At 49.4% G+C, this 26,460-nt stretch overlaps 1 protein-coding gene across 1 annotated transcript in view; it reads right to left on the bottom strand.

Moving 5' to 3' along the window:
* Nucleotides 1-22,801, bottom strand: part of ARHGAP39 (Rho GTPase activating protein 39) — a 65,002-nt gene extending 42,201 nt beyond the window's left edge. Inside the window, exons 1-3 of the mRNA XM_019550759.1 lie at nt 22,577-22,801; nt 19,665-20,963; nt 853-1,399 (exon numbers count right to left, since the gene is read on the bottom strand). Of these exons, the coding sequence (XP_019406304.1) occupies nt 853-1,399; nt 19,665-20,963; nt 22,577-22,801 (2,071 nt within the window). The remainder of the gene's footprint in view (nt 1-852; nt 1,400-19,664; nt 20,964-22,576) is intronic.
* Nucleotides 22,802-26,460: the final 3,659 nt, after the last annotated feature.

Raw genomic sequence — 26,460 nt, 5'->3', positions numbered from 1 at the left:
GACTTCCTGCCCTTTGGGCAGGGGGCTGGACTCGATGATCTCCCGAGGTCCCTTCCAGCCCTAATGTCTATGAAATCTATGAAATCATTTGCCTTTATCTAGGATCAGGATAATCCTCCCCTGACCATTTTTTTTGTCAGACCCAAGTCAGAATTACTGGATGAACATCTATATAAGATGCTTACTGCAGCTGCATAATTAGCTCCACAATAAACTGTCACCATGTACACTTGCAGAGCTATTAGACTAGAGTAAACTAGTTAACCCTGCTATAGTTTAGTATTGCCCTACATAAGTACTATTCTACAGTGGAGTTATTTGCTCTGCCACAATGCACATATAATGATGACCGGGGCTGGCTAGGGAACAAAGGTACTACAGTGGAGGGGTTCCTGCCAGGTAGCCCCACACTGTAGTATTCTCATGCTCTAGCCAGCCCCTCTGCAGCACATGGAGCCAGGGTGGAGCAGCTCCAGGCTGGTAGGCTGACCCCTCCCCCATCCCGGCCCACTACCAGCTGCATTGCCCCAGTTCAACATGCTGCAATCCCACACACGTGTGTAAACACTGCATCCGGGAGCAATAAATTCCAGCGCGAACTGCAACAGAATTTATTCAGGTGCATTAACTGCATGTGTAGATGTGCCCTGGGAGGATAAAGAGGAGCTATGCTGCATGTTGGCAGGGTTCACCTCTATGGCATACAGCCACCTCTGCAATAAAAACTAGAGAAATACTCATTTTCCTTTCACTTCTTGTGATGTGTTTTACTAATTAGCCCTGTCAGTTGCCCCTGAAAATGGCACAATCCAAATACTGTTGGGGATGTTGTAACATGTATGAGACACTTACTGTATCGATCACTGTCGAGGTGGCAATAAATATAACCTTTCAGGTAAGACTGGAATTTGGGTGATGGTGAGAAAAAGGCTAGACTAATGGCCATGAGTTCCCAGCCCCATGCCAGACTTTGGTAACATGTATTGTCTGTAGTCTGCCTGATTAGCTGTATGTACAACTCATCCCGTAAGCTCTGTATGCTCCAGCATTTGGTAATTGTGACTAAAGCCACATGATTGTGGTCCATGCGTGTCTGGCGGTCTCCCATGTAGCTCTGCACCAACTTAAACATCTCACATGCTTCCTTTTTGATGGTGCGGTTGCTTGTAATCAGCATTGGCTTTTTGATCGAGCCCCCACTCCAGGAAAGCATGTTGGAAACGGAGATCCTGCGGCGGAAGATTCCTTCAGTGTGCACATTGAGGTTTTTAGAAGCCCAGTCTACCATGCTACTTTGAGAGATGGGCTCCCGTAATGCACTGCAGGGAAACTGGTATCCCATACAGCTGTCAGGCTGCCAGCTGTTCTCTTGCTTGGAGTTTGACTCTATTGTTTCAGGCTGCAATGGAGAACAGATAAGTTATATTCAAAAACATCTCAGCTGACTCCCTTACCTCAGTGAAGGAGTCAGCCATCAGACCACCAGCAGCTGTATAGTGACAAGAAAAAAAGGTCTTGTGTACAGGGAATTGTTGGAATCTACTCTCCTGCACAGAATCTAGCAGACACAGCAGCAGGGCTGGCATTCAGCTCGTAAAGCAGGTTTAAGGACAAAGCTATCCTCTTTCCCTGTCCCCTTGCAGGTATAGGACATGGAATTTATTTCCAAAGTTGGCCCAAGACTTTAGGTGCAAACCCAGGACAGCTCCCAGGTCACTTCCTTTTACAGCTTCCCTTTGTTGAAACTCCAGTCCTATAGTTAGATCCTGCCCCTATTTTTCCAAATCTATACCAAAAAAATCATTATAAACACTTAGGACCAAGTTCTAATTCACTCCAAGGCACCTTCATTCTGGCATTTCACCTCTTAAAATTTGTCATTTTACCTCAGGAAAGTAATTCTGATTAACAGCATTGTAGATGCTTACGCTTCCAAACACTGACAGACTCTCAAGATTCCCTAATCATTCATCCAGTGACTGTCAAAGACATAAATAGACCTGACACCAAGGAACATAACCCAGAATGCCCAAACCCCAGGAGACTATTGCAACCACTATATTATGAAGTCAGGGTCCTTCTTGCTTGCTCTCTTTTTGGCCCCAGGCGTCTCGCACTTTTGACTGCTCAGAGGAGTAGAGTACTTATAGCCTGATAGTTAGAACACTCTTCTGAGAAACAGGTGTGGGTTTGAATCCATTCAAGATAGAGTGGGCCTAGAATCAAATTTCCCACCCCATGCTAATAAGTGCTCTTGCTACTAAACTCTAACACCATGACCACCATTTTCTATTGAGCTGCATGTGGCCCTGAACCCTGCAAACCTAAGGGACCACCTCTTCTCAGAATGGCCCCTAACACCAGCCAAGAGCAACCTCCTGCAAGTAGCATTTGTCTGCCAAGTTCATTTGGCAAGAACATGAGAGAGGTCATTCTTGGTAGTTCCTCCTCAGCTCTGGAATTGTTTCCTCCTTAAGGCTCATCAGAGCCTGAGCCTGGATATCTTCTGGAAGCATTTTATGTTCTTATTTAAAGTAGACTTTTAGCAGGTGGGGTTCAGTTCTGTGATATTGTTTGGGGAACTATTACTATTTTATTTCAATATTTTAACCATTTTATAATTTATCTTATTTTTATTGTAAGCTTCCCTGGACCTTTTGAAAAGCATGGTGTATAAACCAAATAAATACAAAAATAAATAATGTACACTCTCAGCCTCAAACAGTTGCACATCAAGGTCTGTCATCACTTAAAAAATGGGGGATGGAAGCAGAGCATGTGTATTGCCCAGGCTGAGAATCACTAGCCTAATACAGCAAGCATTTGACTAGAATATGATGTGTATAAGAATAAGTCTTAAGGAGCCGGGTGCTGTCACCTGGGGCCAGCAGAGCCAGGGCAGATAAGCTGGTGAGGGGGACCTGCTGCCCTGAAACCGGGGTGAGGGAGAGTCCCCGCATCAGTTGATCTGCCATGGGCCCTGCACCCACCTGGAGCTGGTTCCAGTACGGGGCTGGGGCAGATCAGCTCATGTGGGACTTGCTGTCACCATCCTGGGGTGGGGGAGGGTCTCTGAACCAGCTGATGTGCACCTGCCTGGAGCTGGCTCCAGTATGGGGCTGGGGTAGATCAGCTAGTGCGGGCACCCACTGCCCTGATCCTGGGGCAGGAGAGGGTCCCCGCACCAGCTGACATGCACCCGCCTGGAGCTGGCTCTGGTACAGGGCTGGGGCAGATCAGCAGGGTCCCCACACAAACTGATCTGCCCCTGCCCTGGCCCTGTACTGGAGCCAGTTCCAGGCAGGTGTGGGGCCTGGGGCAGATGAGCTCATGCAGGGACCTTCCCCTGCCCCAGGATTGGGGAGGCAGGTCCCCACACCAGCAGATCTGCCCCAGCTCCACTGGCCACAGGCAGCAGTACCTGGCTCCTGTCAGCCAGCAGGCAGATCAGGGGCCCGCTGGCACCCCCAGGAGGGCTGCGGGGTCTGTGCCAGAGTCCTCCCAGGGTGCATGTCCTCATCTGTCTGCTGGCTTACCGGAGCCAGCTGCCACCACCTGGGGCCAGCTGCCACCACCTGGGGCCAGCGGCAGCACTGATCTTTCCAGTACTGCGTGCAGGCTGCACCCAGCACCAGTCTGTCATTGGCAGATCAGGGGCCTGCAACCCTGGGAGGATGCTGGCACAGCCCCCGCAACCCTGCTGGGGGTGCAGACAAGCCCCCACTCTGCCTGCTGGATGACAGGAGCCAGGTGTTGCCAGCTGGAGCCAGCACTGAAGCCAGTAAGCCTGGCTTCAAAACGCAAAACGTTTCAAAACCTTAAAAACTTTTCAAGTTCCCTTATTTTGTTTCAAAGCTGTTTGGAATACTTTTGCTTCATTTTTATTTCACTGTTTCAAGCCTGAATCTTATCGAAACAGCTTCAAAACAAAACACCAGATACAATTTTGCACAGCCCTACTTTAAACCAACACCTCTACAACTAACACCCCTACATTCTGCCTAAATCCTGTTTAAGTAATTATGGGGTTGATTAGAATCTGGCCCTTAATGTTAAAAGCAAGTTCAGCTTTTGAGAGCTTTTATCCTGAGAACTCTTGTGCTACCCGATTCAAACTTCACATGATAAATTTTACTCAGGATCCTCTACTAGCACAACAGTTTCCAGGATTATCTCTGCTGTTTTCTTCCCTCTGCCAGCATGGCCCTGATATTCTTACCATAGTGTCTATGCCTTATCCCACGCAACCTATGCAATCCTTCATACTCCTGGACCTTTTGTCTCCCATAGCTCAGCTCCCATACATCACAACATCCAGCCAGTTTCCCTAGTCATCCTGAGACTCCTTGACTGTACATGGCTTCAAAACTAATACATGCTTGTCACCTGGTGAACATAGTTACACAGGCCACCAAGACCTTCTGCCTTTGACTGGCTTCTGTAAATCGTTCCACTATCCCTAGGACAGTTTAAACAAAATTTGGACACACACACATGCGCGCGCGCACAGGAATCTGGTTCAAGATTAGCACCACGTGTGGGATAATAGCAGTAGACCTATGCGAATAGGGAAGTATTTGATTCCGATTCGGCTGATTCAGAAATTTGAATCATTGTACTGAATTGATTCAACCTAATCGGCTTTGGAAGATTCAGCGCTGATTCAGACAGATTCTGTGATTCGACCATAGACTATAATGGGAAATCACTGAAATGCCAATAACTTTGTCATTTTTTGGCAGATTTGGATATAAACATCAGGGATGGTAGCCCCTTCCGCAGGCATGAGGCCTGCCAAGGTTTAAGGAGATAGGTGCAGGAATTTCTGGGAAACTGCACCTCAAAATGTTCAAAGCAAAACTCATGATATCTGCGACTGCGTGTGTGTGTTAAGGCACACTGAGATGAAAACAGCAGGCATGGTAGCCCCTTCTAAGACCAGGAAGCCTGCCAGGTTTCAAGGAGATGGGTGAAGGGGTTTCTGGGAAACTGCACCTCAAGCTTCTGAAAGCAAAACTTGTGACACGTGTGACTGTGCATGTGTTAAGGCACAGGGGGATGAAACCAGCAGGGATGGTAACCTGTAACAGGGGACCGTCTCAGTGCCAGTTAGACCTCCGCCTGCCCACCTGTTTGTGAACTAGCTGCCTGCCCCTCTTTTCCTGCCATGCCTTGATGGAAAACTGATTCAGATGTTTTCCAAGCAGGAAGATGCCCGGAACAAAGATATAAGGGGTGGGTCTAAATCCAGTGCCAACAACATCCGCTCCACAGCTCCGTACCTCCCCTTACATTGCGGCCCATACCTTGCAGGTTGCATCCTTCACCTCCTCCAGTTGTGGTTCCTTCTCTGGGACCTTTGGCTCCCCCTTAAGCCCTGGCCCCGTCTTCAGGACAGTTGGAATCCCAAGCCTCTTGCTCTGGCCATTCCTTGCGGTAAGCCCCTAGTCCACTGACCCTGCTTCGGGTCCTGGCCCCAGCACAGACCAGTCTAGGGTATCTCTGATATCTTTTATTAGACCAACTGAATAGTTAGAGAAATATATCTTAGCAAACTTTCAGGTTTAAAAACCCTTTGTCAGGCTGAGGAAGCATCTAATTGGAGGGTGTGTGCGCTCTTCCTGGATGGAATGAATAGTAAAGAAGCCAGAGGCTGGCATGCAATGCAGGCAAGAAGTCAGTAAAAATGTAAATTGAGGTGTTGGTGGGGGAGGGATAGGCTGGGGCCTATCACCAGAAGCAAACCTCCTACAGCCCAAAACACACCAAATGGATACAGACCATGCCATGACAAGAAATGCAAAACCTGCCAACATACTAATTCAATCCATTACAGACAAGAATACACACTACCTGTGGGGTCACATTTCTCACAAAAAGCCACTCTGTCTCCAATCTCTCAGGCCTAATCCTCAAAAGGGAATTTACAAACCACTTTTCATAGACGAGCCTATGAACTTCACTTCATCAACCTCCTAGATACAGAAACTCACAGACTCAATATCAACATTGGATTTATGACACACTATAACCTACCAGGCATCTGACTCCCCAGGTACCTCTCCACTTTCACCTGCTACATGTCCCTTCCCCCACCCTCCCAGCCTGTCCCTCACCCCCTGACACCTCAATTTATATTTTCACTAACTGGCTTTCTTGCCTGCACTGCATGCCAGCCTCTGGCTTATTCACTATTCATTCCATCCAGGAAGAGCAGGGGGCCTTCCCAGTGCAGGTGAGATCTCAGCCTGCCCACCTGTTTCTCAACCAACTGCCCGCCCCTCTTTTAACTGCCACACCTTGATAGAAAACTGATTCAGATGTTTCCCAGGTGGGAGGCTGTCCATTTAGGCCCCTGATGTCTAGGGGTGACATGCATCCGTTCTGCAGCTCCATACCTCCCCTAACACTGTGGTCCATGCTTTGCAGATGCCCTCCCAGATAGCTAAGCTCATCTGGAGCCTCACAACTTCACTACAACCAGCAAGCCTCAGGTGTCTCAAAGATCTTACAGGTCTGAGTTTTCCCTAGCCAGGACTGTGAATGCATGTGGTGGCTGGAGGTTATAAGGAAACTCCTACCCACCTTTTACCAAGGAAGTTTTCAGTCCTGGCCTCTCTTGGGGGCTGCCATGCACTGGCAGTCCCACCAGCCTTCCAGCCCAGGCAGAGTGCAATTTTAGGTCACGCCCAGGACCTGGGGTCTCCTCCTTCCCCAAAGCCCCAGCCCATATCTCCAAGTTTGTCCTGGCATGGGAGCTCAGCAGGGAGATGTTCTTCCTCTACTGGCTGGTGATGAAGCGAGTACCCTCTCCAGCTCTGACAGCAGAGCATTAAATGATTTTAAAAAAAGGAAAGGAAAGGAAATACGTGCAGATGGAGTGAGGAGGGTGGCACTCACTCTGTCTGCAGGTGAAGCCTGGGGAACCCCAGCAGTGGGAGGTTCACCTTCAGGAACACAAACATTTCTCATGTGCATGGATGAGCTCTATCTGACTCAAGAAGTCTATGGGCCGACAAGAGATAAAGCGCTGCTCGACCTGGTAATGGCAATGGGGGATGACCTAACCAGCAACCTAATGATTGAAGGGAAACTGGGTGACAGTGACCGCAAGATAATCACCTTCGCCATAAGCTGTAAAGCTGGCAAGTCAATTGGCAATACAGGAGTCCTCGACTTCAAGAAAGCTGACTTTGACAAGCTCAGCAGGCTTTTCAGAGAGGCCCTACGGGACCATGACCCAAACAGGAGGGGAGTTCAGGATAAGTGGTTGCTCCTCAAGGGAGTGATCCTGGATGCATAAGCAAAGTCTATCCCATATTGGAGGAAAGGCAGCAAAAGGACAGCAACCCCCTTGGCTCTCCAGGGAACTAGCGGATCTCCTGCAGCTAAAAAGAAAGACCTCCAAAGGATGGAGGACTGGATCCACCTCCAAGGAGGAATACTCTGCATTGGTCTGGACCTGCAGGGAGCGAACCAGGAAAGCCAAGGCTGCGACTCCATCCTAAGGGGAACCTCCATCCTCCATCAAGGACTCCATCCTAAGGGGAACCAATGGTCCAATCTGTCACTCTGTGTCCTGGTCATGGCAGGTCTGCTGCATGCCCAGAGTGAGGATTTGCGACATCAGAGACCATCCCAAAAATCATCAAGCCCTCTGACTACTACCCACCAGTTGTGGTCCATGTGGAACAAATAATACATCCAAGGTCAAGTCGGACAACATCATGGAGGAGTACAAGGCCTTGGGACACCAACTCAAGAAGATGGGAGCTCAAGGGTATTTTCCTCCATTCTCCTGGTAAGTGGATGGGGTAGGTGTCATGAGGCCTGCACTGATGTGGTTAACCAGTGGCTTCAGATCTGGTGCCACGAGGCGGGCTTCGGGTTTTTTGACAATGACCCATGTTTTTGTATGGAGGGCATGCTGGGGAGGGATGGGTTTCATCTCTCCCATTAGGGCAGACGTATTTTTTCTTCCAGGTTGGCTGATCTTGTACGGCAGGCTTTAAACTAGTTTTGCTTGGGGAAGGGACCGCTCGTAGAGAGGATGCTTCACCAGCATGCAGGGTGACAAGAGAAAGGGATGCCCAGGTAAGCAACAATGTCCTGGGAGTAGGGGGCCACAACAGTCCTGTGAGTGGGGGGGAGGCATGTGCACCCTCAGGAGTCCTCAAGTGCGTCTACACTGAAGATTGTAGTATGAGGAACAAGTGGGAGGAACTGTGTCTCCTGATTGAGAGTAAGAATCCAGATAGGGCTCATAGAAACCTGGTAGGACCCCACTCACGACTGGGCGATGGACATTCAGGGATGCACCCTATATAGAAGGGACAGGACAGAGAGGAAGAGGGGGGGTTGCACTCTATGTCAAAGCACCTCCCAACATCAAGGATTAGCTTTGGGTTAGAGGAGGGTTGGGAGGAGACACTGAGAGTCAAACTACAAGGGAGGCGTGGCAAAAGGGACCGTACGGTGGGTGTCTACTACAGACCACCCAACCGGGGGAAGAGTTGGACCGGGACTTCTCCAGTCAGCTTATGGAGGTGGTTAGGTCAAGGGATGTTATTGTCATGGGTGACCTAAACCACCCAGAAATTGGCTGGGAGGAGCAGACAGTTGGGTCTGACCACTCGTGTAGGTTCCCGGCTATATTACAGGACCTTCACCTTATCCAGGAGGTGCACAGCCCCACTAGGGGTAATGCCTTGCTGGACCTGGTTCTGGCCACTGGGAATGACCTGGTGAGGGGACTGCAGGTCCTTGACCACCTGGGCAATAGTGATCATCACCTGCACGAATTCACTATCCAGCGCAGGGTGTCAAGGGCTTACAGGAAGACTAAAGCCCTTGACTTCTGAAGGGCCAACTTCAATGAGCTTCAGAGATTAGTGGGGGAGGCACTGAGGGCCCAGAAGGTAGAGGAGATGGGAGTCCATGAGGGATAGTCGTACCTTAAGAGGACAATCCTCCAGGCCCAAAGGGTAACAGTCCTTGAGAGACTCAGTGCTCAGAAACCCCCTTGGCTCAGCAAAGGCATTCAGGAATGCCTGAGGACTAAAAGGGGGGCATACAACCAGTGGAAGGGAGGAGCTATCACCAAGGAGGAGTACTCCTCCTCTGCCCAGGAGTGTAGGATGGCTATTAGGAAGGCCAAGGCAGAGATGGAACTATCCCTGAGATTCTAGGGACAATCGGGGATAGCTCTGTCAGGCCTTGGGTCAGCGCAGATGTAGTTAAGGATCTTCTGGAAGGGCTGGACACTTTTAAATCTGCAGGTCCAGATGCCCTCCACCCCAGGGTGTTGAGGGAGTTGGCAGGGTTCATTGTGGAGCCCTTGGCCCAGCTGTATGAGCATTCATGGTCATCTGGCCAGGTACTGAAGGATTGGAAACTAGCTAATGTGGTCCCAATTTTTAAGAAAGAGAGGAAGGAGGACTCAAGTACCTATAGGCCCGTAAACCTCACCTCGGTGCTCGGGAAGATCTTGGAGAGAATCATCAAGGAGCACATCTGTGGGGGGCCAGCAGGGGAGATCATGCTCAGAATGGGTTCATCAAAGGCAAGTCCTGCCCGACCAACCTGATTGCCTTTTACTACCAAGTAACTAAATCCTTGGGTGATGGTGTTGCCATGGATGTAGTCTTTCTAGACTTTTAAGAAGACCTTTGACACTGTCTCTCACCCCATTCTCATCAATAAATTAGGTGACTCTGGCATTGATGCCATCACAGTTGGATGGCTAAAAAATTGGCTAATGGGGCGCACCCAGAAAGTAGTGGTGGACAGGTCGTACTCAACCTGATGAGAAGTGAGCAGTGGGGTCCCCCAGGGCTGAGTCCTTGGGCCCTCACTGTTTAACATCTTCATCAGCGACTTGGACAAGGGGGTGGAAAGCACGCTGTCCAAGTTTGCTGATGACACTAAGATGTGGGGCGAGGTGGATACACATGAAGGGAGAGAGAGGCTGCCACTAGATTTAGACAGAACTACAAAAGTGGGCAGACAAGAATAGGATGGGGTTCAACGTACACAAATGCAGGGTGCTGCACCTTGGGAGAAGGAATCCACAGCATACAAAGAAGCTGGGGAATTCCCCTCTTGAAAGCACAGAGGTGGAAAGGGATCTTGAGCATGATGAACATAAGCCGCCAAGGCCAGACTGCAGCCAGCAAGGCCAGCCATACCTTGTCATGCATCCAAAGATGCATCTCAAGCCAGTCCAGAGAGGTGATACTCTCCATCTATGCAACATTGGTAAGGCCGCAATTGGAGTACTGTGTCCAGTACTGGGCGCCGCACTTTAAAATAAAGATGTGGCCAGCCTGGAGAGAGTTCAGAGGTGAGAGGGTAGCAGGACAGGCCCTGTAAGGAGAGACTGAGGGACCTGAACCTATTCAGCCTCAGCAAGAGGAGGCTGAGGGGGGACCTGGTGGCTGCCTACAAACTCATCAGGGGAGATCATCAGCAAATAGGAAGAGCCCTATTCTCCCCAGCACCACCTGGGGTGACAAGGAACAATGGTAATAAGCTGATGGAGAATAGGTTTAGGTTAGAGATCAGAAGGCAATATTTTACAGTTAGGGTGGCCAGAATCTGGAATCAACTTCCTAGGGAAGTGGTCCTCACCCCTACCTTGGGTAAATTCCAAAAGAGGTTAGATGATCACCTGCCTGGGGTCTTGTGAACCCAGTGTTCATTCCTGCCTGTGGCAGGGGGTCAGGCTAGATGATCTGATCAGGTCCCTTCTGACCCTAGCTACTATGAAACTATGAGATGCCTTCCAGAGAACACCTGGCTCTAGGGCAGGGGTGTCCAGTCTTTTTGAATGTGGGGCCAGATCATGAACATTTGATCACCCAGTGGGCCAGCGAGCCATATTCAAAGACCTCACAGGAAGCAGTATATGTCACCCCACCCCTAAACAAAAGTACAATGTTTAGTTTCATTTCCCATTGCAGCACCTCAGGCCTCAGAAAACAGCTTGGAGGGCCGCATGGTGGCCCGCGGGCTGTATGTTGGACAAGCCTGCTCTAGGGGAACTTTGGGGGGTGTAAAGCAGAAACTTAGATTCCCCCTCATTCCCCAGAATTTCTTTTGCTAGGGTGCTCAGGTGCCCTGCTTCCAGATCCAGTTCCTCCTCTGGCACTGGGAGGCTCATGCTGGGAGATGAAATTGGGGTGGACGAGACTGTCAAGCTGGTAGCTATTTCTGGTGTTAGGGGAGGTGGTACAGGTGCAGGGACATGTACTCCTCCCACCTCTTTGGTCCCACTGGCAGCAAAAGACTCATCATTGCCAGGAAAGAGGATGTGTCTATGATTAGTGGGGGACAGGGGACTTGCAGCTCTTCCCCTATTCCCTCTAGCCCCTCTCCCTCTCCTGCCAGAAGACCTGGCACCTGCCTTTCCAGCACGCTTCATATTAATCTTTGCTGTGCTGAAAAATGTGTGCGCGCAACTATAATATCTCTTCTCTGATTTACTGTATTTGTGTGTAACTAATATCTCTTCTTCTCTCTGTTTATTATATGTGCGAGTGTGTGTAATGTGTGTGCTTTCCTGCACAGTGATGGATCACACTGCCAGGGAAAACACAGCTTTCTTTTTAAGAAGTGTGGGGGGGAAATAACAAAAACAAATTAAGAGGTTTTGGGGAGAAGAATAAGTTGAAAGAAATGGATTGGATAGGGATAAATAGAGGGATTCTAGGCAATGGTATTAGTAAGCTGCATCCAATCCTTTCCAAGAAGATAGACTAGCAAGAGACTGACTAGGAAGCCAAGCTCAGGCAGAAACAGCTCACAAAATGGACAGAAAGGCTGCAGACAGAGGCTTATATGTCATTTCTATGTCCCTCCCCCAGAGCACTGTGATTGGAGGGGGACTTGAAGAAAGCTCACAGTCACTGGCCAGCTACAGATATCAGTCTTTCCCTCCCTGCCCCCCCCTTCTCAGTTTCTGTTCCCCTGCAAGACTGTCTTCTGAATCTCCAAATCGATTCAGAGGCTCCAACTCGATTCGGAGCGTTTTTTTCTCTTGATTCGATTTGGATTCGGTGATTCAGCCTCTGAATCGAGCTGAATCTTCTCCAAATCGAATCATGACCAAAGCTTTGCACACTCCTAAATAGCAGCCCAGGTCAGACTGTCTTAGATTCCTTCTAGATATAAGTATTTCAGGAATGTATGTTTCTAAGGCGCTCCATGTTCTTTCTTGGCAGGGTAGCCTCTTTTGTGAAATTATTGGCCAAAGACATAGATGTCATAGCCAGGACCTGCACACAGCTATTTGGGTACCAAATCTGACATTTGACTTTCTGCAACAAGCTTGGTAATGTAAAATACAAAGTACAATCTAGGACAAGACTATGGGTTGTTCTAGGGAAAGATCATAGGAAAATAGAACTGGAAGGGACCTCATGAGGTCATCTAGTCCAGCCCCACTGTTCAAGGTGGGATTCATCTAGACTAAACCATCCCAGAGAAGTAACTGTCTAACCTGCTCTTGAAAAATTCCAAGGACGGAGATTCCATAGCTTCTCTAGGTAGCTTGTTCCAGTGCTTCACTACCCTTATAGTCAGAAAGTTCTTTCCTAATCTCCAACTAAAATTTCTTCTGTTGAAGTTCGAGGCCATTGCTCTTATTCATGTCCCCTACAGACACAGAACATAGCCCATTTCCACCCTCTTTATAATCACCCTTCAGGTATTCTTTTAGCCTTTGCTCATAAACCTTGCTAATCAGGCCCCTCATTTTTTGTTGCTTTCCACTGGACTCTTTACAATCTGTCCATGTATTTCTTGAAGTATGGGGCCCAAAACTGGACATGGTACTTCAGGTGAGGCATCAATGCTGAATAAAGAGGAAGAATCTTAATTTGCAAGTGACACTCTTGTTAATACAACCCAGTATGTTTGGGCTTCTTTGGCAAAAAGAGCACACTGTTGGCTCATATTCAGCTTATGGTCCACTGTACTTTTCAAGTCCTTCTCTGCAATACTGAAGTCAAGCCAATTATTCCCCAATCTGTAATAACAGGTTATAATGTGATAACAAATCAAGACACATGTTCTCACTTTTTCTGCAGGGACAATGAGGCTTGTTTAGGCAGAGGGGCCATAAAGAATGTTACCTTGCCCTCCACCCTGACTTCAAGGCCTAGAACAGAACTGCAACGAACACATTACTGCCTTTGTCCAAACTTCAGCTATCCTAAAACACAAAGACTGCTTACAGAATTAAAAAAAACAAACAAATGGCCCTTTACTTAAAGCTCAGTGCACCCCCACACCAAGTGCAGTGTATGCTCAGAAGAGGCATTACGTTAGTTGGACCCAGTTCCCCCAAAGTCTGTATAGATTGGACACATCAGCACAGCTTTTTGGCACTTTTATCTAATAGCTGACTGAATCAGTGAGACGGGGCTATCCCTGGGGCCTGTCACAGTGTTGACCCGCCCACCTGTCCTGGGCAGTCCCATCACCTAACTCACCTGCCATGCCTTATCATATAAATAAATAGATAGTTTTAGGTAGGAGGCTGCCCTTTGTCTGCCCTGATGCCAAGGTCATTACACAAAACTCCAACCTTCCCTTATGTCCCAGGCCTTGCAGATGGCATCCTAAGTTCTTAACAGCTTTGGCCCCACACTGGGCCTCATAACATTCGAGTCTGGACCCCAACTAGATCCCTCCTAATCAGGCGTCTACTCCACCCTCATTCTGGGCTGTCAAGCTCCTTGAACTCTTCCCCCTCTCAGTAGTGGCCCCCTCTCTGGGACCTTTGGCCACACAGGCCATAGCCCCACCTCTAGGCCAGTCGGGACCCCAGGACCACTGGCTCTAGGCATCCCTCATGGTGGGCACTCTGGCCCTTTTGACCCTTCTGGTCCTGGCCCCAGTATTGACCAGGTGAGGGTACCTTGGGTCAGGGTTCTGAGTAGCTAGCCCATTCCTTCTTATACAGGTCCACCTTCTTGAGCCTCTCCCAACAACACTAGGCCTTACAGTGCATGGGCCTCAGGCCTCTGATAGTCATGCCCAGACCCCCAAGCCTGTTCCTACTACAGGGTTACCCACCAGGATGTATGGGCTGGGGTTATAAGGCGCCCCTACCCGCCTTCCACTGGGAAGGCAACTGGCCTGGCATTTCTGGGGAGCTGCCCTGCCACAGACAGTCCCACCAAGCCATCCTTCCCCAGCAGAGTGCAGTTTCCAGTTATACCCAGGACCAATGCAGGCCTGCTTGCCTTGGTCTTTTCCCATCTGGGCTATATATTGTTCTTGGGCTGCTCATTGCAGCCTCCTACTGCTGGCTGCCTCCCACTGGCCCAACTCTCAAAACCCCACACTGGATGCCTCCCATCCACAGGCTGAGTTTCAGCCTCTTTCATTTCAGCCTACTGTCTCACTGAGTCTTTCTTCCCCTTGACAGAGATGCCCCCACATTGAGGGGACCTTCAGCCTCAGGTTCTGGCCCTGCCTCCAGGCCAGTTGGGATGCCAGATAGCTCAGCTCATCATGGCCCAGGCCTACTCCTTACACTGGGCTTACTTCGGCCTTCCAACCCTGGCCCTCTTGCATTGACCAGTCGGGGTTTGTTTGTCTCAGCCACACAATAGCCAACCCTCCTTAGACAACAGGGGTCCCCTTCTGGGCCCCACCATATACAGCCTTCTCACACTGGGCTTGCATAGAGCCCTAGAGATCTTAACAACACAGCTCTGCTCTCAACTGGGCTCACTTGAGCCCCAGGCCTCACCCCTGCCTGTCCTAAATAAGGGGCTTGCCTAGCCCCTGCATAGACCTGCAAATAATAAGACCCTTCCCAGGCTGGACCCTGTTCTCTTTGGGCCCAACGCCTTCTCTCTGGGGCTTGGGATCTCACTGGGCCCCAAGGAGCCTCTTCCACCCCCACAGTTTCTCCCTAGACCTCTGGGTGCACCTGGGACCAGTAGATCTTAAGCTGGAGATGTTATCACAGCAGCATCCCAACAACAACTGCCAGCTTTGCCTGCCAGGGCCTGCTCTTATGCCGTGGCCCTACAGCTCAGACCCAATCAGATGGCCAGCTGGGTGTCTTGTAACTGCCTGACTACCTCTGCAGTTACCTGCAGGATGCCACTCATTCTGCTGAAACTGTTCAGCTATTAGATAAAGCACCAAAAAGCTCCACTAAAGTGCCCAATCTACACAGACGCTGCGGAGCTAAGTCAAACTAACATGCTTCCTCTTCCAGTAAAGCACTGGTGAGGGAGGGTTTCACGTCTCTCAGAGGCCATAGCTTTTATGCATGGGCAATTAAATTAGGATACTACCAGTCACTCACTCTACCTTATCTCCTTTCACCATCCTTAGTCATGATCATTTCTTCTGCTTTCTTACTTTTGTTTTGTTAACACTTAACATTGGCTACCAGTCTATCTCCCTAGGGTTGTTCTACAATTCCACCCTGGATCCTCTCTAATCCATCCTCCAAGCCCTTTACTTCATTGAAATGGCACCCTAAAGAAGGACACTTTGTTCCCAAAAGCTAATCAAACTTCTTTCCCAGCTATACAGTTGGCATAATAAAAGATAACACAGAAACCCTTACCTCTTATACTAAGAGCAAGCGATTTAACAGACACAGTGATCAGCAGGGATCTGGGTTTTCAGTTTCCCCAAGGAAAAACAGAAAACCACGGGTTTCCCTGTTTTATCAGAGAAAAAAAACAGATTTTACCTTTTAGCAGAGAAACCTCTGGATCTCCCACCTTTGCAAAGAGCTCTGCAGGCTGGCATAATTCTAGCCTGCAAAACCTGATTGCAAAAACGGCGTGTTACCTGTCAGCTGTGTTCTTGGGGAATCCTGGCATAAAGGACTCAGCCCTCCTTCCCCCACCCCCAAAAGGACTTACAAAACAAAATTAAGATGCAGTGGGAGATGCACCTAAACCCCTCCAGACCAGGGTGATAGAAGTGAAGCAACACCCTGGTCTCATTTACATCAGAGATGGAACTGGATGGCAACTTATTTACATGGGAGATGGGACAGGAAAGCACCTTTGTTAGCATTCAGAATGGGGAACAGAGATTCCAAAGCAAGGACTGCACTGAATTCTGGGACCAGAGAAACAGGAAAGCACTGCATGATGAGGGATCTCTGCTCCAAATGTTAATCAACCCATGTCTGCACCTACCCAGCTCAGCATTTATCAGACCAATTCTAGTAATGACTCCTTTATTGGTACCCAAAACACTGAATCTGCCTGTGTGTATTGTAAGCTTCCTCATAGTAATGCCACCCATAGCCAGAAGTGATCAGTTCCTATTATCCAGCATATGAGCTGGATACAGCTGTTCACCCAGAAACAAGCCTACTGTTCTCCCTTGAGACACTGTTAGTTCTCTACAAAAACCCCAACCCAAGCTTGGATCGAAAAGCTGCACCAGTTCCACTCCTTTTCTGCCTGGAATCCCTTCACTGGTCGTGCTGAGGGCTCTGCCTGTCTGCAAGCTCCAACAAATACCTGGGAACATCAACTGGTTCAAGCTTCACTGAGTGGTGAGATTCCAACTCTTTCTCTCTCTCTGACTCCAGGAACCTGACTTTTGCTTTCTTACTCCAGGCACAGCTTTCTAAACCTTGACTTTTTCTGATCAAACTTGAGCTAGACTTTCCCAAATACCTAACTGAAACTATATAATATTGTAACTGTTTTATTTGTCTCTCTTGTATGGCTATTACTACTAGTATCATCATAAGCTATCATATCATAAGGTATCGTATGGCTATTACTACTGGTATCATCATAAGCTCATATACCTGGCAATAAATAACTGTTATGGTTAAGCTGGTTGCTATATTCTCTCTCTGAACCTCATTTATTCTTCCTTCCCCTGGACTTCCCCATTTGCTCTGCAGCAACACTTCTTTTACCTAAGCCAAAGAGCCCTGTAATGCCCAAAACTATGGTGGGGTCTGCTCATAAAGGAAGTTACCAGGTGTGGCGAGGCACTGCTGGTGCCTGCCACTTCAATGGCTGAGCCAAGCACTTGCTGTGCTTAATTGTGGCAGCCATTTTAGATCCATTGCTGCCTATATATGCAGGGCAGTTTGCTGTTGGCAGGGCAGGCAGTAACACTGCATGGTTGCTAGGCTGGAAGTAACTTCCTGGAGGTAAGAGCAGGAGCTGTAGGGGATGGTTTGGAGGCTCCTGGTCCTGGTCCTGCCAGGAGTAGGTGGCCTGGTGGGGCTCTCAGTGGCGCAGGAGCCCCAGGAAATGGCAGGCTATTTACCACCCCAGTGAAAGGTGAGTAGGAGCACCTTAACCCCAGCCCTCACCTTTGGGTGGGCCATATTCCATCAGAGCAGGGTAGAGTAGGTAAGCTTCTGGAGGCACCTGAGCCTGCTGGGGGAGTGACCCTGCGGGGCCAGGCATGCTTCCAGGAGCACCTGAGCTGGGAATCGGGGACCCCGACCTCTAAGTGCATGCAGGTGGTGAAAACCCATCCAAAGCACTCAACTGGTCAATGCTGGGGCCAGGACTGGAAGGGTTTAAAGGGCCAGGGGCCCACTGTGAGGGAAGCCCGTGAAAAGCAAAGAAGCTTGGGGCCTTGACTGGCCTGAGACAGGATCAGGGCTTACAGAAGCCGAAGGTCCCATGATTGGGGGCCACAGCTAATGGGTGATGGGGATGGTTCAGCCAACTGCCTGAGATGCCATCTGTGAGGCTTGGACCACAGTGAAGGGGTGGAACGGAGCTGTAGATAGCCGCCCCCACCATATTGGGGTGTAAATGGGCAGCCTCCTGCCTTAACAACTTAATTAACAAGGCAAGGTAGGAGAGAGAGGTGGGGAAACTAGCCCTGTGGCTAGTCAGGGACCCCCAATTTGCCATACTAGGACCACTGTGACAAGATCGGGATGTGCTGAATTTTGGGCACATGAGGGTATTAGCTGCAAGTGATTGGACCCAGCCCGCTCAGACATACTCTGTTAGCATGTGTGTATGTGTATCTAACTAAATTTATTATTGTCCTACTGAAATAAGGGATGAACTGACTTCAAGGCAAATGACAGTGTCAGCCTGTCAATGCTGAATAATGCAACCTGACTCAGATGTGCTCTGTCAACCCATGTGCTTGTGTCTGACTGCATTTTATTGTTGCCCTGATGAACTGAGTCCAAGGCATATGAGGGTGTTAGCCTGTCAGTGCTGAATAACTCAGCCTGGCTCAGGCATGCCTTGTTAATCTGTGTGTATATGTGCGTATATGTGTTTGACTGATTTGGTGGTTGGAGGAACCCATCCCATTGAAACTGAGTCTTGCAACATAGCTCCACTGGGGGTGAGGACTTGTAGAAGGAAGAGATACAGCTCCATAAAGAAACACAAGTAACACAAAAGCAGCACACTGATAGAATTACAGAGACCCCAGAAATATACCCCTAGTAAATGAGCACACCCCACAGTGATAGGCAAATCTGGTAACAGGTGGCAAACTCCCAACCCTGTCTAGAGGGGGAAAGGGTGGGGGCCTCAGGCTCTTAGTTACCTAAGTTTTGGCTCAGACTCACTTTTCTTCCTGGAGCCTGTGAGGTAAGTGGGCTTCCAGGGGGCTGGGCGGATGCAGGTAAAGGGTGCAGGGGGCACCAGCGGGCTGGGGGAGAACTTGACTGGGGGAAAAGCTGGCTGTGGGAAGCTGATTGGGGGATGAGGAAGCAAGGAAGTGTTAGGGAAAGACATGAAATGTCTGCCCACCCGGTGGTATGTGGACCATGAGCGGCACACTGTCAAGCGGGCTTCGTGCCTCCATGTGCGGCTTCCCTTAAGGGCCAATACTGCGTCACTCTGGGTTCACATGCCGCCAGGTGAGCAGACACTCTTGCAGGAAGCTGGTTAGGGGCTGAGGGAGTGGCGAGATGTTCGAGAAAGCTCCAGATGGAGTGCCTACCTGTCCAGCAGTGCATGGACCTGGAGTAGAGCAGTATTGTCCTTTCAGGGAAGCTGCACATGGAGGCACAGAGCCTGCTCAGGCTGATGTGCCACTGGCCAGAAGGGTACTCCATGTGCAGCTTTCCCCATCACCTCCCTGCTACCTCAGCTCCCTCCAGCATCCTGCAGGAGTGACTGTCTGGCTGGCAGCATGTGGACCCAGAGTAGCACGCTATCAGCCCTTTGGGGAAACTACACACAGAGCACACCCATCCTGCCCCCGCCCCCTGCACAGATCTGAGGTGCACAGGTACCCCTCTTCTCCCCGGGAGTGCATGCTGCTGCTGGGACCCAGTCCTGCCCCCACCCGAGCCCATAACAGGCAGGCAGCAGTGGGGGAGCTACCTCTGTGCTCCTTCTGCTGCAGCAGCCACTGCCTTCTGTTGGGGGCAGGGAGCTGTGGACCTGGGTCCCTAGCCTCATAGTCCTAGCAGCTGGGGGCCCCCTCTGGCAGGGCTGGGGGGGCAGGGGCTGTGGGTGGGGGGCAAGAGGCAGAAGCAGGGCTGTGGGGGAGAGTGAGGAGCACCAGTAGGGCTGAGGAGGGGCTGTTGTGAGAGAAGTGAGGGGCACGAGCTGGGCCGGGGGGGCTCTGGCAGGCCTTTAATTTTATTCACAGATTTTCGGGGTTTCATCAGAGAATTTGATAAATTTGGAAAACCAGGATCCGCAGTGATCAGTAAATACCTGAGAGGAGGTTCCTGCAGTATTTGATGAAAACAAACTTGTCTGGCTGGTCACATTCTTTTCTAGGAAGTACATTTTTTCATAAGTCCTCTTCTGTCTCACTGTGTCCTGCTGCATGGGTGGATCATTAGGGAAGCTTCCCTTACTCTCCATGCCCTGTCTACCTAAAGACCTGTTGTTTGATGTTATATTGTCTCTTGAGTTCCGGATGACCGATTTTTTTAACTGGTCTGACTGAAACCTAACTTGACTACTTTCTGCTGAGAGGGTGTTCTCCAACACTTCTGCATCTAGACTTGCTTTGCTTCTTCTGCAGGCTGCAGATCTGCCCACCACAGCACGCATCTCTGCAGTCAACTTATCATTCAAAACACTGAGTTCACGGGTACTGCCCAGAGAACAAGGTCTTCTCTGCTCTGCAAGGTGATTCTTTTCTTTCCTCTTTCTCAAACGTGGAGAAGGCCCTGTAGAGTAGCCAGAATCTTGTTGACTTATGACAGTTAGATACTCTTGAGTTTGAAGGTTGTTCTGCCAACTCTGGTGGGCCTCAATATTCCTGAGAACATTTGCTTCCAAAATCCTCCAAGACTGTTTGAAGCTGTCTTCTGAAGTAAGCTGACAGAACTGCAGTTTAGTAGAGCCATCAGCTTCCCCACAAAGAGGGTGAAAATGCTTGGAAGACTGGTCAATATTGACCATATACTTAATGTATTCTCTCCCAGCAGGGCTATATTCTGAGGTAGAAGAATTTTTCACCTGTTTATTTAAAGCCTGCTGCTGCAATAATTTTACTGGTTGGAGATGTTTTTTTAAGTTACTGCTTGGTGACATTTGTGAAGACGTTCCATCCTCATTCACATTCTCAGTGTCCATATCTACAGGAGGCTCATCATAAATTGTGGAATCTAGTGATGGCTCATCATATATTGGTGCTGGAGAGGAAAACTTGGGAGACGAAAGCTCTGGTGTCCCTGTTCGACCTACTGGAGGAGACTGAGAAGTAGGTTCATTTGTTAGTACGAAACAAAATCCACCATTCTCAGTCTTTTTAATCTGCATAGACCATTTCCTTTCTGCTGACGATGTTGGTTTCACAGCTCCTGGGTTCTGGGCTATGAATTGAGTCTGGGCATGTGTGACTGGTTTTGTAAATAGACATTTCTGACTTCTGGTTTCTGGAGTGTTCTGGGTTTGAAATGAATTATTTGATGAAGCTTGCACCTGTTTTAAACTGTTGACTTTGACCAATGTGGTTGGTTCAGTGCCTGGCAAAGGCTGCTGGTGAGCAGTATTTTCTCTGGAGAAAGAAACAAAAGAAAGTTATGTAGGAAAAGAAACGAACAAATGTAATTCAGATCTAATAAACTAGTCAGAAATGGGTGCACTAGCTTCAGGTTCTGACCAGACATCAAACTGCAATTGAACAGCATCAGCTATATAAACTCTGCGTACTCAAAAACGTACAGCTACTTCCACCTGACAATATTCAGGGCTGTATACATCCCTTGGGCACACGTAGTGAAGTCAATGAAGTTGCCCAAAGGACAAGTCAATGTGGCTCATAGAATTCTCATGACACTGTATATATGCTGCATCCAAAAGGCATAATCAGGAGCGGGGCATGGGAGATATGTGGGCAGCAGTGCAGACAGGCTACAACGGGGAGTGCTGTAGGAGATGATTAGCCAGAGCCTCCTGCACCTGGTGCCCAGGCCCCTGCTGGCAGGTGTGCAGCTCTCCTGGGGTCTGGTGGGGGGCCACCACTGCTGCAGTGGGTGATGTTTCTGCTGCAGGCATCCTCCACGCACTGCACCTCTTCCACCAAGGCCTTGTGCAAGAGCTCCCCCCAGACCTCACAGAGTCCGGAGAAGAGCCACACACATGATCAGAGGTCAGGAAAAGAGACCTTATGACAACAGGCTGAGAGCTATGGGACACTTCAGCCTGGAAAAATGCAGGCTCAGGGGCGATCTCATAGCCACCTATAAGTTTACCAGGGGTGTTCACCAGGATCTGGGGGAACATTTGTTCACTAGAGTGCCCCAAGGGATGACAAGGTTGAATGGTTATAAACTCCTGCAAGACCATTTTAGGCTGGACATAAGGAAGAATTTCTTTACCATGCAAGCCCCCAAAGTCTGGAATAGCCTGCCACCGCAGGTGGTTCAAGCACCTACTTTGAACTCCTTGAAGAGAAATTTGGATGTTTATTTTGCTGGGATCCTATGACCCCACTTGACTTCCTGCCCCTGGAGCTGGGGGCTGGACTCGATGATCTTCCGAGGTCCCTTGCAGCCCTAATGTCTATGAAATCTATGTTATGTAGTGCACAGGCTATGACAATGACCCAAGGGAGGTCGTTCTCAGCAAACTCAAGGCAGGCAGTAAGGGTGCGCTAGCATCCATCGGGATGGCTGAAGGTACACTCTACCAGCACATGGGTCCAGCCCACACAGCAGTTAAAGTGGGCCTAGTGGGGGTCCAGGTGGCTGGAGTAAGGCTGCATTATCCACACCAGAAGCGGGTAGGCAGGGTCCCCAGTGAGGCAGGACAGTCCCACCACAGTGCTGAACTGCAGGTTTGGTACCCCTGGCACAATGCACCCACTCTCCACCAGGCCCAGCAGGCTGGAGTTTTAGAAGACGTGGGTGTCATGGGCACCGCCCACCCAGCTGGCACTCATGTGTAAAGGCACCTTGGTTCATGATGGCCTGGAGCATCACAGACTGAAAGCCTGTCCGGCTGTAATAGGGGCAGTCTCTGTGGAGCGGGCAGGTGATGGGGATGTAGGTCCTGTCCAGGGCCCCAATGCACTGGAGGAATCCCAGGGCACAGAACCCCACCACCACCTCTAACGGGTCATGCACACAGAGCGTGGTGTGCCCCAGCATGACCTGGAGGGCCCTGCACACCTCCAGGATGGCCTCCCTGACGGTGGCCTTGCCCTCCCCGAACAGGTAGCTGACATACTGCAGACTGGCGGACATGGCCAGCTTGAGGAAAGTGAAGGACAGCCAGGTGTCCATGGAGCGCAGCAGCTGTATGGCGGTGTTCTGCCACTCCAGCTGTGGGTGGAGCTGCTCCAGATCCCAGAAGGTGGCCTGGCATCCTGGAAGCCTCCAGCCAGTGCTTGTCATCCTAGATGTGTTGAACAATGTGCCACCATCACCAGTCTTGTGTGGCACAGCAGGTCCAGAGGTGGCAGGGCTGGAGGTCCAGGAAGGCAATGGCAGCCCTGGTGGTGGCATCCTGGAGCCTGTCAGTGTCCCTGCCAGGGTCAAATCAGGTGGATGGGGTCAAGGCAACAGATGTGCAGCGGTAGCCCTGGGACAGTGCACAGCAGACAGGCAGAAGGTCGCAGCACATGGGGGGAGCTAGGAGGGGCGAGAAGGCTATGGGCCAGCCAGCAGTCAGTCCAGTGGCCCAGCAGGGTCAGCGTGGTGGCCAGCAGGAGCACGGGGCACTGGTCATCACTGCCAGGGGCAGGAGCAGCTATGGCATGGGGAGGCAGAGGCGGTGAGGAGAGTGCTACCATGTGCTGTCCCTCCACTGTGCACACTGCTCCTGGCCAGGGAAGTGGCTGGCCAAAGAGCAGCGAGTAGGGCTGGCTTTTGAAGAGGCCTGCTGGCTGCTTGCAGCTGTAGCCAGAGCCTGGCGCTCCCCCTGATGGTGGCTGGGGCCCACTGCAGGGCCCCAGAATACAGGAGCAGATTTGCTGCCACTGCTAGCAAATCTGCTCCCACTTTCCTGCATATGTAGATGCCTGCCTGGCACTGCTTACTAACAAGTAATTTACTTGCGAGTAAGCTGGTGCTACAGCAAATGCATGGTTAGATGTGCTTAGTAAGAAACAAATAAGACTATGGTTAGATGTGCTTAGTAAGAAACAAGACTCTGGCATTCAAGGTCTGAACTTGAGACAGGTGTGGTATAACAAAAGAAAGAAGCAATAATGTATTCTAACAGAGAAATCTCTCTGGTTTGAAAACTTGTGGGATAATCACACGTAGAGAAGCACACATATTTCAAATGTTAATAATCTTGAAACACAAACTTGCATGCTAAGTTGAGAAAATATCAGACTGTTACATTATGAAAAAATGTATTTGCAGTAATGTATTTATCTATTTCCATCTCACACAAAGATGGAACCTTCATCCCTCAACCATGACATGGGGAGCAGCAGGCAGCCCACCAAGAAAAACAGTGGAAGAACAGAGTGAAAACAGGGATGTAATCAAGAAGAAAAGCAGACAGAGACCTGGCAACCACATACAGCATACAGTAAAGATGCTATATCTATCAAATTTGAAAAGCAGCAGACTGGGGCTGTGAGGCAGGGCAGAGCAACTTCATCAGCAATCCCTTGAAGTCTAGGATGACTGTCTTCCACAGTTGCTTTATCATGAGTCTGAAGATGACTGACAAGGCTGAGCAAAGATCGACAGACCCTGTTGCAACTTGGACACGTGCTTCTGTGTGGGGTAGGTGGCTCCAGATTCTTGATTTGATCTGCAACACAGTTTCTACTGCTTTCCCATCTCCTGTTGTCATCATCATAAGGTGTCAAAGTACTGAAACTCTTGCATCAGACCCTTTCTTCATTTGGGGCAGTCCTGGGCAACAGTCTCCCACAAGTTGATTTCAATGTTAAATTTTTTCAAGCTGGCCTTGAGGATGTCCCTGAAGTGCTTTCTCCACCCCCTTTTTGAACATATGCCTTGACTGAGGTGGAAGAATAAAAGTTTTCAGGAGTCTGGAGTTGGACATCTGGATGACATAGTTGGCACAGTGAAGTTGATCTTGGATGATCCTCACCTCAATGCTCATGGTGTTTGCTTGCAAGAAGATGCTAATGTTGGTGCATTTGTCTTCCCACTGGATTCAAATGATCTTCTGCAGGAATTCTTGATGGTACTTCTCCAGCAACTTCAGGTGTCTCCTGTACTTTGTCCACATCTCAGGTCCATACAGTAAGGTGAGGATCATGACTGCTTTGATAAAGCATGAGCTTGATTTTGGATCTGATGTGTTCTTTAAATACCCATTTCCTCAGGTGTCTAATGGCTGCGTTTAAATTTTAAGGTGATGTCAGATGTCTTTGTCGGTCTTCTGCGATAGATGGCTTCTGAGATACGGGAAATACTCAGTTTTCCAGGCTCACTGTAAATCTGAATTACCAGAGCTGGGGACTGCTCATTAAGAGCTTGCTGATAGAGAATGTTGGCTCAGACACTCCCTACCTGCCTTGCTGGCATTTCTACTTTGTTGTTGCTCTAAAAATAGCTACTGTGCCTCCTTATCCCAGAAGTGGCAGGCTGCAATCTTGATGAGGTTGCCTGCCATGTGGTCAATATTGATCTTAAGGACTTGGGAGGTGTCCAGTCCTGTCATGGCCCACCTTCCACTCTCTGGCTTTTGAATTAGGTGAATCTCTTCTCAGAGTGAGACTCTGGGTCTCCTTCCCCTCACACACCACCTTGATGTTAAATATCTTGTTAGGTAAGTTACTCGTCAGAGCTGTCCCAATCTTGACTCCAGCTTCAAAGCCTGGTTACTATATGATTTCTGCCCGTCCTAGTCTTGTCAGATTCTTCCAACTGAAGTGCCTGCTGCACTTCAGTCTCCCCTTGTTGGCTCCCTTATCTCTAAGCCCTAGCTAAAGTGCACATTGTCTTACTATCTAACCAAGTGCTTGTGCCCATATAAAGTGCACAGGGCTGAGACTAGCAGTGCAGGCAAAGGTTAATCCTTATCTTGTTTCCCAGTCTGGAGTGACTGCTTCTTGCAGTTCACTCAGCAGTTCCAGGTGTCCCTCCTGTTCGTCTCCTAGCAACAGATTTGAGGGAGTAAATTCGTTCTTTTTCTGACTCCAGTCACTCTCTCCAGAACACTCTCACCAAATTCTTGGGTCCATGGGGAGCTTTCTATGTTGCTTCCCTTGGGTCTCTGTGCCAGTCTCTCCACTCCTCCTCCTCAACCACTGGCTCCATAAAGTGCTGTCCCTGGCTCGCTCTCTCCCTCCCTGAATCACTATTTTGATTCCCTTTTAACTGACAAGCCTGCCTACATGGCAGGCCAGCTGTTTCTTGAAAAGGGGGCAGGCTGCATCTCTCCATGGTGTTCATCCCCCCACCAACATAGTAAGGTCTTCTTTAACCCTTGCTTGCTCTTATTCTCCTCACAGAAAACCTTAGTCTTCTGAATGTTAAGTATCAGTCCCATTTTCTTACATGCCTTGGTAAAGAAGTCAATGATTGCTGAAGGTCTGCTTCCAAGTGAGCACATGCTACAGCAGCATCAGTATCCTAAAGTTCAATGACTGAGGTCAGGGCAGTCTTGGTTTTGGCTCAGTGTCGGCTGAGATAATACAGCTTACCATTCGTTTAGTAATTTAACTCCACCCTGACTGGAAGCTTGTTGCTGGTCAGATGTAGCACTGCAGTAAAGAATATCGAGAAGAGTGGAGCGATGACACAGCCGTGTATAAATCCCATCTTAACCTTAAAGGATATGTGATAGATCTGTTACTGAGAACCACTGCTCGCACACTGTTATGGCGCAAGCAAAGATTGGTGATGAATTTCAGTGGGTATCTGTATTTGAGAAGGATCCTCCACAGTGCTTCTCGGTTGATGGCTGAAGACTTTTGTGAAGTCAAAGAAGGCCACGTAGAGAGGTTTATGTCGTTCACAGCATTTTTCCTGAAGCTTAGAGAGCAGTTTAGGTATCAAATAAAACCAGTTTTAGATGTTTCTATGGCCTGGATAAACTATCAGCCAGGCTTTGGACAAAA

The sequence above is a fragment of the Crocodylus porosus genome, unplaced genomic scaffold (genome assembly GCF_001723895.1).
Source record: "Crocodylus porosus isolate Cpor-Errol unplaced genomic scaffold, CroPor_comp1, whole genome shotgun sequence".
In the NCBI taxonomy this organism is placed as follows: domain Eukaryota; kingdom Metazoa; phylum Chordata; order Crocodylia; family Crocodylidae; genus Crocodylus; species Crocodylus porosus.
This window is presented reverse-complemented; position numbering and strand designations above follow the sequence as displayed.